The 16,390-nt window shown below is 36.2% G+C and overlaps 2 protein-coding genes across 4 annotated transcripts; one reads left to right on the forward strand and one right to left on the reverse strand.

Moving 5' to 3' along the window:
* Positions 1-448: 448 nt before the first annotated feature.
* Positions 449-12,819, forward strand: LOC144547843 (CLIP-associated protein-like). 3 transcript variants are annotated; one of them, XM_078296527.1, is made up of 20 exons: positions 449-861; positions 3,703-3,880; positions 4,623-4,787; positions 5,179-5,276; positions 5,574-5,648; positions 6,336-6,404; positions 6,501-6,586; positions 6,984-7,101; positions 7,676-7,774; positions 8,016-8,159; positions 8,590-8,810; positions 8,859-8,932; positions 9,306-10,642; positions 10,868-10,969; positions 11,176-11,280; positions 11,380-11,454; positions 11,550-11,618; positions 11,715-11,783; positions 12,152-12,253; positions 12,402-12,819. In XM_078296527.1, exons 1-20 carry the CDS (start codon positions 508-510, stop codon positions 12,543-12,545), a joined length of 3,684 nt encoding a protein of 1,227 aa, XP_078152653.1. In that variant the 5' UTR covers positions 449-507; the 3' UTR covers positions 12,546-12,819. The 3 variants fall into 3 exon arrangements, with proteins under 3 accessions (XP_078152653.1, XP_078152652.1, XP_078152654.1); XM_078296526.1 differs by having other exon boundaries at positions 8,590-8,932; XM_078296528.1 differs by lacking the exon at positions 449-861 and adding an exon at positions 3,032-3,249 and having other exon boundaries at positions 8,590-8,932.
* A 414-nt stretch (positions 12,820-13,233) lies between these two features.
* LOC144548171 (pentatricopeptide repeat-containing protein At4g01570-like) lies at positions 13,234-15,612 on the reverse strand. The gene has a single exon (XM_078296878.1). The coding sequence runs from the start codon at positions 15,606-15,608 to the stop codon at positions 13,362-13,364; it is 2,247 nt and encodes a 748-aa protein (XP_078153004.1). The 5' UTR covers positions 15,609-15,612; the 3' UTR covers positions 13,234-13,361.
* Positions 15,613-16,390: the final 778 nt, after the last annotated feature.

The raw sequence follows: 16,390 nt of genomic DNA on the forward strand, positions 1-16,390 counted from the left end.
AGATAAGATCATAGATAGGTTAACTGAAATAAATAATTTAATATGTTATTGTGTATATATGTGTATATAGTAATATAGCATATTATATATATATATATATATATATAGTTGTCTAACTGAAATAGGTTCACCCATCAATTTTAAAGGTTTTGACTTTATGCCTGGATAAAATTTATTCCAATATTGTTTGTTAATTTTTCCTTTTCAATACCTATCAAAACAAACATACAATGAAAATAGTAAATAGATAAAGACATCAAATGCCAACTACTCTTGCCAAAACAATGGAAGAGGCACTTCATTACAATAAATTAAAACAAATATGCCTAAATTTTTGTGTCTTCTGATTATTCATCATAAAATTATTAAAGCATATGGCCTACATAACATCTATATCTATATATATATATATATATATATATATTACATAAATAGGCATTTCCCTTCAACTGCAACCCCCCTCCAACATACATAAACACAATCAAAGAGAACCAAGAACAAATTAAGATGGATGAACTGCTGGAGTCAGCCCGGTCGGGCGACCCGGCCAACCAAGCGGCCGTCATGCAGCAAATCGACCAGTTCCTGGCAAAATGGCACGTGTCAGGCAAAGAACTGTCAGTCGATGAATCAATCTCACTCGTTCAACTCTGCACCGACCTACTTAAAGATGCCGACTCGAGTGTCTCCCGAGGGGCGCTCGATGCGCTGTCTTTTGTCATGGCATTGTCTGCTGGTGGTGCCGACCAGAGGCTCATGGCTTGCCTCGACGGGATGACGCCGGTGGTCCTGGAGAAACTTGGAGATGAAAGCCACCATGTCAGGGAAGCTTCTAGAAGATTTCTTGTCTCTCTCATGGAGGTATATATCTATATATGTAAAATGTTAATTAACTGAGAGCATTAGTTCTATCAGAAGTTAGGATGCAAATTAATTTTAATTCTGCAAGCACCTTAATTAGCATTAATTCCAGTTTTTCAAATTACTTAGTGTGCATTGAACTTTTTATGGTTATGCGTCAGAGTTTCAAAATATATAGTATATATCACACATTCCACAATTTCTGTGTATTAAATTGACCTGTTGTGGATTTGCAACTTATTACAAAATATGTTATTTTCTGAGGAATTAATGTAATGTACCAACTGATTTTGTTCTCTTAATAATTGCATATTCAATTCTCAAAACAATAATTTCTTAGGTTACGTATATATGAACTGGCCCCTCTTCAAGACTAACATAAAGGCGCCATGCAAATTAGCAAGAATTTTGTTTGGTTATCTGTCAATTGTCAATGATTTATTAATTGACACTTAGCACCTTCAAATTTTAAGATAACATATGCAATAATATCTATTAGTGCTTATTTTGATTTAAGGATACAAATGCTTTCTTATCATGAGTTAAAATCTTAACATATTGGATAAAAAGGAGGGACGACCAATTAATTAAACAACACTTACAATTGTAAAACTAGAATTGTTTTTAGGTAGGGGGTTACATGTTCAAAATTTAGTGTGCAGAATTTGAAAACTTTAATTCTCATCTAATACTGAAAAAAAACAGCAAAATATGAAAATTATTACTCCTAGTACATAATTAGATAATTACATTGAAAATATGAGAACGAAATGCGCTGCTCTTTAAAATTTTTTCTCTTCTTTGCTATTCTCTCTCTTTTCTCTTTTTTTGAAGAGAGAGAAAAAAAATAGAGAGTAGAGAGTTGCTATTTTTCTTAACATAATCAAATCCAAAATAATATACACTGCAGCTTGCATATTAATTAGCCTTAAATTTTAATAAAAGTATTGACAGTCTTAATTTATAATTATATAGGAAATATGAACATTCAAGTACAGCTAAAATGCATATTTAGAGGAGGGTTCAAATGCCTCTATGTTTTTGTGCCTCCATCATGCCTCCATCTCTCTCCATCATTTTCAAAGTTCAAACAGTCGATCCGAACCGTTCAACCTAACCTCCATACTAAAATATGTTTGGAGACCAAATTTTATATTTTTAGGAATTCTTTTACTATTTTTTTAAATAGGTACAAAAATACTGTTTTTAGATGGTTCAGATTTACTGATTTTGTACCTATCTAGAAAAATAGTAAAAAAATTTCAAAAAATATAAAATTTGGTCTCCAAACATATTTTAGTATGGAGGTTAGGTTAAGTGGTTCGGATCGACTGTTTGAACTTTGAAAATGATAGAAAGAGATGGAGGCATAATGGAGGCACAAAAACATGGAGGCATTTGAACCCTCCTCATTAATTAATTATCCTAAAGAAGCTAGCAAGTTGTAGAAATTAGTATTTTAGATAGGTTCCCATGAGGTCATGAATCCTCTCCTTATATTTTTGTTATTAACAAATTTAAAAGCATTCCTATGTATCCTTTTGAAAGGGGCTGTTTGAAGTACTTAGAATGATGTCAGTTAATGCAACAATGAAGAATATAAAGTACTTAAATAATTATTAAAAAAACAAAAGTATTCTCATAATAACAAAAAGAAACAGGGACCAAATCAAAAAAGTACATAACATTCTCCTCTACTTCGTTTTTGGCGTTTATGTGGAGAGCAACTTTTTCCTTCGGAAAGAGAACTGGATTTGTCCAAATCACTTTGGACAAATTATATCTAAGTTCATGTTTGGACCGTCCGAGTTACGTCCAGATTCGTGCGAACGATTTATAACTTTATCAATTTAAACGGTCCTATGAATCTAAACCGTTTGTGGAAATTTTGACATCAATCGGACGGTTTAGGCTCGGCTTTAGATTTGTCCAAAGTACTTTACAATAAAATATTTTGGCGCATGTACACCATTTCGTACCTGAGTGCGTATCCTCTGAGGTATCTCATATTTTGCGTGACCGACGTGTCCTGTGCCTATTCGGGGATAACGCAGGGGCAGTATTATTTGGGCTTTGAGATTCGTGCAGAATGTATTTGAACGGTTAAGATTCTCCAAAAAGTCGCGCAAAATATGAGATATGTCAGAGGATTTGAATTCTTCGTACCTCCCCCAATTTTTCGCAAGTTTTTCAAATTTTGATTCTTTTGTAACATTCTGAATTCCTGCGCTTCTGCTAGTCATCCAATTTCTCTTCTACCTCTCGAATTTTATTTGTTCAGAGTGAACTTACAAAATTCGGGAGGGTTTAATGGCGCCTCTGAGCTCAATTAATGGCGACAGGTGCGACAAAAGGAAAGAGAAACGAATGAACCTGTGCACGACTAATGTATTGTTTCGTTCTTCTTCTTCTTTCTTTTCGCTTAGGTTTTAGCAAATGATCCTCCCGTGGTTATTATTCTAATTCAATTTTGTTATCAGATTTTGGTTTGTTTAGATGATGAAATAAGAATGGCATGTTAAGAAAGAACATTGTGTGCAAGTAAAATCAAGTCTTTACAAGGGCTTAAGTCCAACATTTCTGTTTAGAAGTTTAGAAGTCCCAAATCTCTATGACCAGAAAATGCCAATACAATATATTCCCAAATAGAATAAAAATAAAAAAAAAGTATATAATTTAAGGTTTTTGTAATTAGATTCTTGACTTTTTGATATTTGCAACTTAGTCCATTAACTTATGCATTGTGCATGAATGAACCCAACTTAGTTTTCTAACCAAATGACATACAAAAAATGAACAATTTGTTAGTAATTACTCAACTTTTTACATAATCCATGGCAGATGAAAGAGAAGAATGCGAGAGCAGAGAGAGAGAAACGAGATGCAAAGGATTTGGTACCGGATTTAAATCTAAGACCTATTATTACCACAACTAGAGAGGTAAAAGGTTCCGGTATCAGCACAAAGATCAGCCCCAAGGCAAAGGTGTCAAGTCCGAAAAAGACACCAACAATTTCTGGTTAGTTTCTTATTTTACTTGGATTTCTTTTTTTTTTGAGAAATTAAGGGAAGACTGTAGAACATTTATCAGAGTTTATGTTTATATAAAACCAAATCAAAATATATCTTGAAGTAAAAGAGTAACTACTTTGGTAACACTAATACAGTGTTCGTACAGTCAGCCTAGTGTATGACAAAAATTATATTAAATTTCATGGCCATACCGACTGCATCTGGTATTAACATGATCTCTTACATTTTCCTTTTTATCTTCTTGTTTCTTTTATCTTGTGGTGGACTTAGGTTTCATTGCTGGCATAAGGTCTAATATGGAGAAATTGTAATGACATTTTAGATATATTTTATGGATGAAACAACTTCATGTGTCCCCCATTTATCAAGAAATTACAGACAAGCCCTTCCTTTTATCTTTGCCCAGTTAAATCCCCTTTATAGTTCAGTTCTTTGCAAATAGACATAATTAAGGAACGCATCAAGAATAGACATAATTAAGCAAAAAAAAATCATTTTTTATTTGATTTTCTCGACCCATCATTTCTAATCCTGTCATGTCAGAAGACTCGGTTATTGTTTAATGTATGACATGTTATGTTAAAGACCAACTAGCATGCATGTTCATTTCTAATGTCAAATCAACTTGGGTCTTCTTTGCAAATAGTAAATAAGAACTTTTTTTCTGTAATTTGTGGATATTATATGTAGCTACATGCATTCATTTTGGCTTCCTTTTTTTTTACCAGGCCAGAGTGAAAATGCAAGCAACTTTGGAGTTGAGGTGATAAAAGTAAACTCAGATAAGGAATTGGTACGAGAAATAGAACGGATAGCCTTTAACATGGCGCCAGATAAAGAATGGTCTATTCGCACAGCTGCTATGCAACGGCTGGAAGGAATAGTTCTTGGAGGTATACTAACTTTTTCACAAAAAAAAAAAAAAAAAAAAATGCTGCTATATGTAGGATACTGGTACTGGTACAAGGTAGATATATCAGTTACTGGTTCTTTCTGTTTGGTACTGCAAAGTATATAATGTTGATCAATTCCACTAGAAATTGTAAAGACGACTACAATGACACTGGTAGAATTAGAGGTTGGTCCCACCAAATTTTCTCAAATAGCAACTAAGCTACGCAGCTAAGCACTGATTTTATTTGATTTTGCATCAATTAATTCATGAAATGATGCCTCAGCTTCACTCAATATAGTCTTGCACTGAGAAAAACATTGAAAGAAAAATTGATAACCAACAAGTACGGGTACATATAATACTGATGTATGCAAGAGATTGTTTTTCAGGTGCTACGCGGTATAAATCATTTCCTGGGCTCTTAAAACATCTTGTCACACCATTTATTACTCAGCTGCTTGATAGACGATCCAGTGTGGTCAAACAGGTTTCTATTTTGTATATTAATTTGATGTGGTCATTAACAGCTTTAGGTCTAAATGTTGGATTTATTTGGCATGCAATATTTTAAGCTTCAATTAAGCTCATAAGTCTCCTCAATCGTATTTCAACATAACAAAAAGCTGCAAAGAACCGACAGATAAATTTTTGTTAGTTTAGCGAACTCCTCCTAGTTTTTGTAATGTGTTTACAATAATTGATTATTTCACCATCTGAATACAGTATAATTTTGTAAGTTGTTACACTTTTAATTTTAATATGACACAACACTTTTTTGTTTCAGGTGTGCCACCTATTGTGTCTCTTCTCAAAAGAAATGTCACGTGAATTCGAGGCTTGTGCTGAATTACTTATCCCAGTAAGTTTTTCTCTCCCTCATTTTTTGCAAGTTATACCCAGAATATGACTACGATTGTAAATAACAACAAAAACTTGTCATAACTTTAAACTGAAACTCAGTAAACTTTAAGTGAAAGGAGATGAAATTATCCCTAGCATTTCCTCAAACTCATTAACAGTCAATCAAGTGGAAAACAACTGACTAAGAAAGGTGAAAAGATATTTTGCTTAGTCTTGTTGCTATAACTGATATGCCTACTATCCATTCCTCCTCTGACGACTGTCAATATTCAACAGAATGTTCCATTTGAATCACAGGACAGTCAAATCGCACATGGGATATAGTTCTGAAAATTACGTGCTACTAATTTTTTTACTAAGTGGTATCAACCTTTCAATTACTGAAGGCTTTTTTTACACACCAAATAAATCGACAGATATCAACACAACATTAAAAAAGAAAAAAAAAGAAAAAAACATCACTCTTCTCTACTCGTGACCTCACATTTTTGTTTCTTAGATATGTTCATCATTGTATTGGCTTCAGAATCTAGGCTAGTATCTAAAAGTATAAGTATCTGTCCTCATTGATACCTTACCCAATCTCACTTTTTCCTCCTTGACCGAAGAAACGTTTGTAGTTTAAATTGTTTAATAATCTGAAAAATATTAGTTGCCTAATATCAAAGCTGAATACATATTTCAGGTTCTGTTTAAGCTTGTTGTCATCACAATTCAAGTGATTGGAGATTCAGCCGACAACTGTATAAAGACGGTATAAAGCTATGTTATTTATTCAATAAATTTGTTTTTAAGAAGCTTTTGCATTGCCTTGCAAGTTTATCCAATTAACCACAGTGTGGTTCTACAGATTTTAAGCAATTGTAAGGTGGCTCGTGTTATTCCTCGAATTATCGATTCTGCGAAGAATGACAGAAGTGCTGTTCTTCGTGCCAGGTATGATAATAGTAAAGTAGAGTCATACAAGAGTGTCCAACTTCCTCAGAAAATGCAAAAAAATACTGTTTAGTGTTTACTCATTCCCATTTACTTAAAATGTACCAAAAACAACCCATCCTCCCACAGACCCTCTGTCATTCATTGTGTAATGTGAAAAAACAAGAACAGTAGCTTCAGTCTTTTGTTCTCTATCTTTTGAAGAAAGTAAATTTATATTGGTGATATCGCAATCTTTTCAAGACCGTATCTAAATTTCTTATGTTTCAGGGGTGCACATTGTATTTACTGTTGTCTTGGGCTACACATGAAATTGTTACTAATTAGTGAACTTAACTTTCCTTTTATTTTCTTATTTGTGTTCTAATATTTACTTTGCATATAATTTTGTTTGAAGGTGTTGTGAGTATGCACTTTTGATGTTAGAGAATTGGGGTGATTCGCCTGAAGTACAAAAAGCAGCAGATCTTTACGAAGATCTTATAAAATGTTGTATAGAAGATGCTACAAGTGAGGTAATGCCATCTAAAAGAAAAATAAATAATTTATCATGAAACACCCAAAGTTTTTACATATAAATCATGACATGAACCCTTACTACATCCAGTCTGAAATACTAAGCTACAGATGCAGATATTAAGCAAACCTCACCAAGACAAAAATAAATAAATAATAATAAATACAAAGAAGACCCCCCCACTAAAGTCCCCTTTATTACAAAGTGTAAAAGAAACCAAAAAAAAAATATATATATATATATATAATGGAAAGGACATATCATTGGTACCCAAAAATATTTGTGAATTCCCATCTATTCCAAGAGTAATACAACTAGTACCTAGCTGAACACCTGCGCTTGTTAGTATTGATCTTAATTGGTATTGGACTGGGAAATATGTTGTTACTGAGCCTGAACAACAGTACCAATACCATATTGGTACCAGTCTAGGATAGTACTATCTAACGAGTACATCTTGGTTTCCGGCCTGACTGTTTCGTAGCTATTTAAATGTATCCTTTAATACTAATTTGCATTTCCATTATTTTACAGCGTTCATGCTTTAATTTCTGAAGTTTAAATTTTTTTAGGTCCGTTCAACTGCAAGGGCTTGTTACCGGCTTTTCACCAAGACCTGGCCTGATCGGTCACTTCGCCTCTTCGAATCTTTTGATCCAGCCCGACAAAAGGTACAATTACAAAAACTTTTACTGTAGAAAAGTATTTCTTTTTTGGACCTAAGGTATAGGCCCCATTAGAGGTCACAGAAACCAGTCCAATGATGTGATTAGCCTCAGTTACCAAAGTCAGCTTATGTCGTGGAAAAAGAACTAAACAAGACAAAAAAAGACAAAAACGGATTAAAATTGGTCAGGTATTGTAATTCATGCTGTCAGAATGTCGCCCCTAATATGATTGTTAAACTCATAGGCAATAAATGATGAAGAAGGGGATTTGCAAAAGAAACCGATTCCTTCATTGGACAAAACTTCTAAGTTTGGAGTTCAAAACTCGATTCCACACTCCAATGGAAACGAGAATCATGATATTCCTCTAGACAAAGGACAATGCGAGGTATGGATCTAATTATTCTTCGTAAGAGAATTCACTTTCTATTTTGAGCTTTTTGCAAATTGGATGAAACCTTTGCCTTTCCAAATAACCCAAATATGTATTGTACTCTTAGAAAACATCTTGAGTTATATGTAGGTAACACTCAGCTGTTAAATATTTGGTCTAAGAAGCAAAAGAATGACCAAACTACCCATGAAAGAGTGAAAGGCCTCGTTTACATCCAACTTCAAGCCCAGCTCACAAGAAGGGCAAAATTCTAAATCTATGACCAAATAAAGTTTTATGATACCAGTACAATGACTGCACAAAGACTTCGGATGTTTGTTAGAAATTTAAGAAATGTTGGTCTTATGTGCACAAACAATTGGGTATTACTCCAAAAAAAAAAAAATAACACTATGAATATAACCAAAATTCTATATTTCTCCAGGTCATTGATGATAGAGAAGGTGACTTCAATGATTTTCAATCAGTCACTGAGAGCCATGATATTGTAGGGGTAGAGAAATGTGAGGTTAATTTTCCTAGTGAGGATTCATATTTTCCAGAGAGAAATCTATCTTTAAATGAAATAAAAATGGAGGATAATAAAGAACAAGAAGAAGAAAAAGAAAAAGAAAAAGAAAAAGAAGAAAAAGAAAAGGAAGGAAAAGAAGGAGAAGGAGAAGGAGAAGGAGAAGGAGAAGGAGAAGGAGAAGGAGAAGGAGAAGGAGAAGTTGTTCCATCAGAAATGCTAGATTTGCCTCTTCTCTGCTCAGATAATCTAGATTTAGGTATGTACAGATAAGAATAAAAAAATTTCAATTCTCAAGTCGTATTAAATTAGATTTCCGAGAATATATTATAAATAACAAAAGGGAATTTTCTGAAAAACTTGTTACATCACTGTAAACTACCAGAAAGAGTTCCTTTCTTTAGTGAGAAGACCTTTTGTAAGTTATTACTGATAGCTACATTATATTTATTTGAATACAACAATTCCCTTTCATTTTGAATAAAGGAGATTTCCATCATCTTTTTAGCCAAAAGATATCTCTATTCACTGCTATAACAGTTTCTATGTGGTACAATAAAGTATACCACTTTATCTCCTTTTTTCTTTTACCTGTATCTTTCCTCTAACATTTTCTCCTTTTTCTTGATCAGTTACAGGATTTAATCTGCCATTATCTTATGATCCTCAGACTCAACCTCACGTAGATCCAATCCTTTCTTCACAAAACTCAGCAGTATATGACAAAAGTATTATCTCCATAGGTCACCAGAAAATGACAGATTTACCCCTGTCCAACCCTACTCCCACCGAATCAAAACCTAATTCAAGGAACTCAGACGAGACATGCTCCAACTATGTACCAAATTTCCAAAGACCCCTTTTGAGAAAACAAATGACAAATTGGTTTTTGGCCAAGGACAAGAATGAAAACCTCGAAAACACCCCCACCGAATTCAAGTTAGGAGAAATGCCAGGATATGCCGATGTACCATCCTCTCTTACAGAGGCTTTGACCGAAGGATTAAACCCTAAATCGGACTGGATCATGCGTGTTTTTGTGTTTAATTTTTTGAAATCATTATTGAATCATGGGCCAAAAGGATTGCAAGAAGTATTGCAAAATTTCGACAAGGTGATGAAATTATTTTTTCTACATCTAGACGATCCGCATTACAAGGTGGCCCATGCCTCGCTCACCACACTAAAAGAAATGATTCCCAAGTTCAAAAAACAATCAGAGCACTATCTAGAGAGGATTCTACCGCGAGTGTTTTTAAGATTCCATGACCCAAAGGAGTCCATCAGGAAAAATGCATCAGAAATTTTGCAGATCATTTCTGAAAATTACGGAATAGATTCCATTCTTCCTGGGCTTCTGAGGTCTTTGGATGAACAGAAGGCGCCAAGAGCAAAATTGGCAATTATCGAATACGCCAAAGGAAATTTCGAAAAATGCACAGTAAACACAGAAAATTACCTGGGTAGCATTAACAGTTTTATCAAATTATGGCTCGGGAAACTGGTAATATTGTTCAAAGACAAGAACACTAGGTTGAAAGAGGCTGCCCTGGTTGGTATTTTAACCATTTATAGCAACTTTGACGCTGGATCTGTATTAGGGTTCTTAACTGGTTTGTCAGTTGAAGAACAAAAACCAATTAGGTTGGCGCTGAAGCAGCGTAACCCTAGAATAGATGTTGATTTGGTAAATTTCATGCAAGCCAAGAAGCAGAGGCCACGGTATACACCTTCCATGGACCGTTATGGCGTGATCGAGCCGGCATTCAATTTGCATCCTAAACTTAAGTTCAGATCAGTGAATTTTGGGTCTAGATCGAGTTCTCACATGCCGGAAAATTATGACGGGCTTAAAGGGAAGTTTCAGAAATTTGCAAGTGTCTCAAGTTCCATGCAAGAGAAATCAGGGCATGCAGCGAATTGTTACCAGTTAGATGAAGAAGCGAGTATTAATCAAATCCTTAACCAGGTATGTTAAGTATATTTTCTATTGAATAATAGTATATCTGTACCATGGCAGCAGAGCCTGATCATTTGTACCAGTATACACCCCAGTTATTGGGTAAGGGACAGGAAAAATCCAGTTATTGTTGGAATGCTTGGAATGTGCTTGGAATGCTTTAATATTTTGCTTGCTTCAGGACACTTCAACAAGAAAATCTTTAATTAAAATACTTTATAATTTGTGCTGCAGGTGTGCACTGGGAATAGTAGGAACTCAAATTTGACCAAGCTAGAAGCAATCCATCAACTCGTTGAAATTTCAAAACACAAAGGGAACTCGGTATGGTTTAAGGTTAGTTTAATTTAGGATTACTAAGTATTTAACCGACTATTAGAGTACCATATATATTTTTGTATTAGAAAAACCAAGAAAAAGTAAATAATTAAAGAGATTAAATTAATCAGCTCTATATCAGTAGCTGGTTCGGGCATTTATTTTCTGATGATTTCCATTGAATTATTTTGCTTATTTACCTTTTTACTTTTCATGCAATGTAGCATTCACACCAAATTTCAATTGCACTATTTGAGATGATAGACGACGCTGATCCCTCAGTTAGAGAGCTCTCTCTCTCTTTACTTGTTGAGATGCTTGATAAACAGGTACAGTTATACATCTCTGAGTATGCTCTAAAATTTTTCTAAAATCAATGCAAGGTTTATTATTCCTGAGAAGTAAAATTGTTGTGTTTGTTATTCCAGAGAGACTCAATGGAGGAACATCTTGAGGTGCTTATCATGAAACTGCTCCATGCAACCAAGGACCCTGACATGACGGTAAATAACTTCTACCTATTTGCAACATCATTTTTTTGTTGATCTAATTCCATTTCTGATGCATATCTTTTTTTTTTTTTTTTTTGTGTGTGTAGATTGTAAATCAGGCTCAGAGATGCTTAAACGTGGTGATATCACAATACGAACCATTGAGATGCCTTGCGGTATGAAAATTTGACAGGTTTTTTATTTTATTTTCTAGTTTTTTAGATCTTTCAATATCTCTAATTTCTTTTATATTTTCTTTTATATTACTGTAGGCAATAAGGCCATTATTAGTATGTGACGATGAGAAGCTCCTTATCGTCTGCACGAATAGCTTGGCTAAGGTAACATCTACATGTTATGAATAAGAAACTTTTATTTCATTCCATGATATTTTTTACAATATTGTATAAACTACAGCAATTTTAGAAGCTAAGACACCTTGTTAATGTCTTGGATGTATTTATTTCTCTTATGCCAAGACACCTTGTTTTGAACTTAATTAGCTTACCTTACTTCAATTGGTCATGAAATGAAATAAAAGAAAAATATGAACAAAATAAGGGCCAACAAAATTACAATATAACAGTTTGATCAAATTGCTGGCAAACTAGTAGTTGTTATTGCTCTAGTGCTCTTTGTGCATTAATATCAAATTTTACTTCTATGCTCTGCCATCATTGTTCATTAAATTTTTTATATGATTTTTCAGATTATATGTCGATTTTCCCAAGAGGACTTGATGACTCAATTACTATCCTTCGTACCTTCCCTTCTAGATTTGACTGGAAACCGGAGCCCCTATGTCAGAAAGGTTTGATCCCTCTACCTTGAATGAAACCTTGTCAGAATGCTTCTATGTAATACTTCTGAAGTGTGCCACACTGAAAACCACATAGTGCAATATATTCACATATTACTGCCTCAATAGGAAACTTAATTACTGGTTTTGATTACTGCAGACGGCGTTGCTTTGCCTTGTGGAAATCTATGTTAAGCTTGGGAAGGCATTCTTGCCATATCTGGAAAGGCTCGATCCTACACAGCTCCGACTTGTTACCACTTACGCATCTCGCCTTTCTCAGCCTGAACTGATGGCCCATTAGATCTTACCACTGTAAAATAAATTAAGTAATTTTGTTCCATTCAAAATCCCCCGAAACACCCCCCCCCCCCTGCCACAACCACCACCACCACATCCCCCGGCAACAACTTAGAATAAAGTAAAGGAAATAAAGGCTACTTAACAAGTGGCTCCTTTTTAAATTAATGTATATTTTTCGTTATTGTGTTATTTATTTTAAATTAATGTACATTAATTATACCATTGCTCACAGATTAGTGAAGTGTATTTTGTGTAAATCACATGAGCATTTATTACTTGTTTGCCATTCTATTTTCAATTTAGTTTTAACGGGCTTTCAACCAGACAAGGCTGAAATAGTATCTGTTTAACCAGCATCAGTCAAGGATTTTCTCTAAAGAATCAAACCCAAACAAAAAGTATACCTTTGCTAAATTAAAAGTTTTTGAATTGAATCAAGACTCAACAATCACTTGTGAGATAAAATGGAAGATGAGATTGCGAGATTTTCTTTAAACTTGTTCCTTGATCAACAAAACATTGTACGAGCACATGACTTCTTGAGGGAAAACCTGACCTTTCATGTGTTTACTTGGGTGGTGTGAAATCAAGGGAGTATTTCATTTGTAAGAAGCCTCTTCTCACATGCCAGTAATAATTTCTAAAGCTATCTTGTAGTCAAAGATAAATAAATCTTTCACTTTGAAACTTCTAAAATTAATGTGGATAATTTTTAATTGTTTCACATATCAATACAAAGAATTATATGTATATTGATGTCAAAATGTAAAAATAGAACTATCTTAAAGGCTCTAGGTCCAAATTAATCTCTTGCCAATCAAACTTTCTCTTCGCAATGTGGCCCTTTGTTGCGATTCTGCTTCGCAATCTCCTTCTCAAGAAAATCCAAAATGTTATCAGTTATATGATTTGGAGACAAACCTGACAGCAGCATTTTTCTGAGATACTTATAAGCCTCTTTTACCCTTCCTGCCTTAGCATTCACTTCAATTAAGGTATTAAACGTAACCACATCAGGATTCACACCCCTTGTCACCATTTGTTCGAACAATTTATCAGCTTGTTCAGCTTGCCCTCCCTTCCCCAATGCATTGATCAATGTGTTGTACATAACAATGTCGAGATAACCACCTTCTTTAGATAATTGTTCAAGTACAGAACTAGCCACCTCAGCCTCGCCAAGCTTGCCTAAACCTTGAATAATTACATTATAAGTTGCAATATCTCTCGGGCATAGTTTCTCACCCATCTCATGTAGCACAGCCCATGCCTCTCTTAAGTATCCCTTTTTCACAAAGGAACTCATGAAAGAGTTGTATGTGTAGCTATTGGCCCCTTCCTCTCTTTGCAATGTGGCAAATAATTCGAATAATTTACAAGCAATGCTCAACTTCCCTTTCGATAAAAATATCGACAGATAGGTATTGACCATGTCTACATCAAAAGTTTTATCCCCTAATCCATGAACTCTTTTACCTCTCTCAATCTTGAAAACACTCTCAAAGTTGTCAATAGAATCTGCATTTTGTGCAAGTTTGTCCAAATATGGCGAAGGAGACCATTCATCCTTTACCTCCTCTTTATCTAAGGATGCACCGCCACCGCCTATATCTTCACCAATTTTGAGTCTGATTAAATTATATACATCATCGAAACTACCCGAAAAAGGGAACAACGGTGTATAATCTTTCCCTTTATCTGGAGGGTTTCTCATGGCCGCCTCCATGCTCTCCTTCCACCGATTGACGCTCAGCACAACTGAACTGTATCTCACATTTTTCATCAATCTTTCGGCCAAGTCTAATCTCTTGCACTTGTGAAACCCAATCAGTAAGCTGGAAACCGTGACCAAATCCACAATAAAGCCCCTCTCATCCATTTCTTTCACCAATTCAAGGGCCTCCTCGACTTGACCTTCTTTACATAGTTCTGTAATTACAATGCTATAGCTAATTCCATCAACAAAAGTCCCTTTCTTTTTCTTCAATTCACAAAACAGTACGAACCCAGCAACCAGCCGGCCATTTTTGAAAAGGCCGTGTATTAAAGTGTTAAAAGAATATGTTGAAGCAGGAATTCCTTCATAAACCATTTTCTCAAATAACTTACACGCCTCATCAAGCTTACGTGCCTTGAGTAGCCCATCTAGCAGAGAGTTATATACAATGGTATCACCACGAATTCCACGTGTTAGCATTTCATCAAACAGCTTAAGTGCGTCATTAATCCGGCAGGTTTTACAACAACCTTGGATCAGGGGACGATACGTGTATACATCGGGCTCATGGCCAGATGCCTTTATGTCATGGAAGACAATGAGGGCATTTTCGACCTTTCCATAGAGGCAGAGGGCACGAAGAAGGGAGTTGTAGGTGCAGAGATCAGGGCAGACTGGTGGGTCAGAGGTCTTCATCTTTTGAAAGAGAGAAAGAGATAATGGTAAGAATTGGGCTCCAAAGCGTGAGAAGGCATTGATGCATATATTGTATGTGAAGGTAGAGAAGGTAAGGTTTCTTTGAGAAAGTTTCTGAAATACATCAAGGAAAGACTGTACGGAGTTGGAGCGGGAGAGAGCTAAAAGGAGGTGGTTACAAGCACGGAGTGATGGAAGCGCATCTGGGGAAGAGAGAAGGAGAAGGCGAAAGAGGGATAGTGCAAGAGGGAGGTGAGGGTTGGAAGTGGAGAGGGAGGAGAGGATTAGGGAAGAGATAGAGGATGCAGAAAGAGGGGAAGGGAATGGAGGCAAAGGGGAAGAGAGGAGAGATAAGGCGTCGTGGAATCGGGAGGAGCGAATGAGAGAGTTGAGGAGAGAGAGGAAGGTGGAAGGGGGAAGAGACGAAGGGGAGGAGAGGAGATGGGAGAGAAGAGGCTCTGGGACTGGACGGTTCCGGGGGAGGAAAGAAATGGAGGGGAAGGGGAGGGAAGTAGTACTCGGGTTGGGCTTTGAGAGAGCAGCGGTGAGGAGAAGGTTAGAGAGAGGTGAGGGGGAGGAGGTGGAGAAGGGGAGGAGATTGCACTGAGTCGCTGTTGAGCGGACCCCACCAATGCCAAGCTTTGATTGCATTTCACGCCCTGCAGTCTGCAGAGAAAGGAATTAGACAGATTAGGATTTGAAGAAAACTGGAGGGGCGGATACGTGGGTCCGGATCCCATAAAGTAACCCAACTTTTGGGTTTTCGATCGAAACCGTACGATTCAAATCCGTTGCTCATGATCACTTCGAAATTCGGATCTATTGCTCAAGATGTAGTGGTTTGCTAACGGGTTACCCGTGACCCGTTCCGGGTAACCCGTTAGGGGTAACGGGTAGGGCGGGTAGACGGGTAGGACGGGTACGGGTACAACCCGCAACGGGTAGACGGGTAGTTTTCCCAAAACCTCTACCCTACCCGTTTATTACCCGTACCCGTTGCGGGTTGACGGGTACGGGTACCCCGGGTACGGGCGGGTTTTTTTTTTTTTTTTTTTTTCTTTTCTGTTTTTTTCTGAATTTTTATGCTTTGAGATTCGTGCCAAGTTAAAGGACATGGATGGATGGAGTTTAGATATAGGGGTCCGTTTTGAGATTCATGCCAAATTAAAATTGATGCCTCAGATCTCATTCTACTAAGTCAGGTATTGCACTGGATCTGAATTCTATAGGGGTGCCGCCAAAAAAATTTTGAAATTCAAATTTTGTAACGGGTACGGGTAGACGGGTACGGGTAGGCGGGTATAGGGGTACGGGTAGGCGGGTACGGGTTGGCGGGTAGACGGGTACGGGTACAATGGGTTTTTTTCAAAATAGGGGTGTCCGGTCCGTTTATTACCCGTACCCGTCTACCCGTCTACCCGTCTGTACCCGGG

Source organism: Carex rostrata, chromosome 32 (assembly GCF_964058835.1).
Source record: "Carex rostrata chromosome 32, lpCarRost1.2, whole genome shotgun sequence".
Classification (NCBI taxonomy): Eukaryota; Viridiplantae; Streptophyta; class Magnoliopsida; order Poales; family Cyperaceae; genus Carex; species Carex rostrata.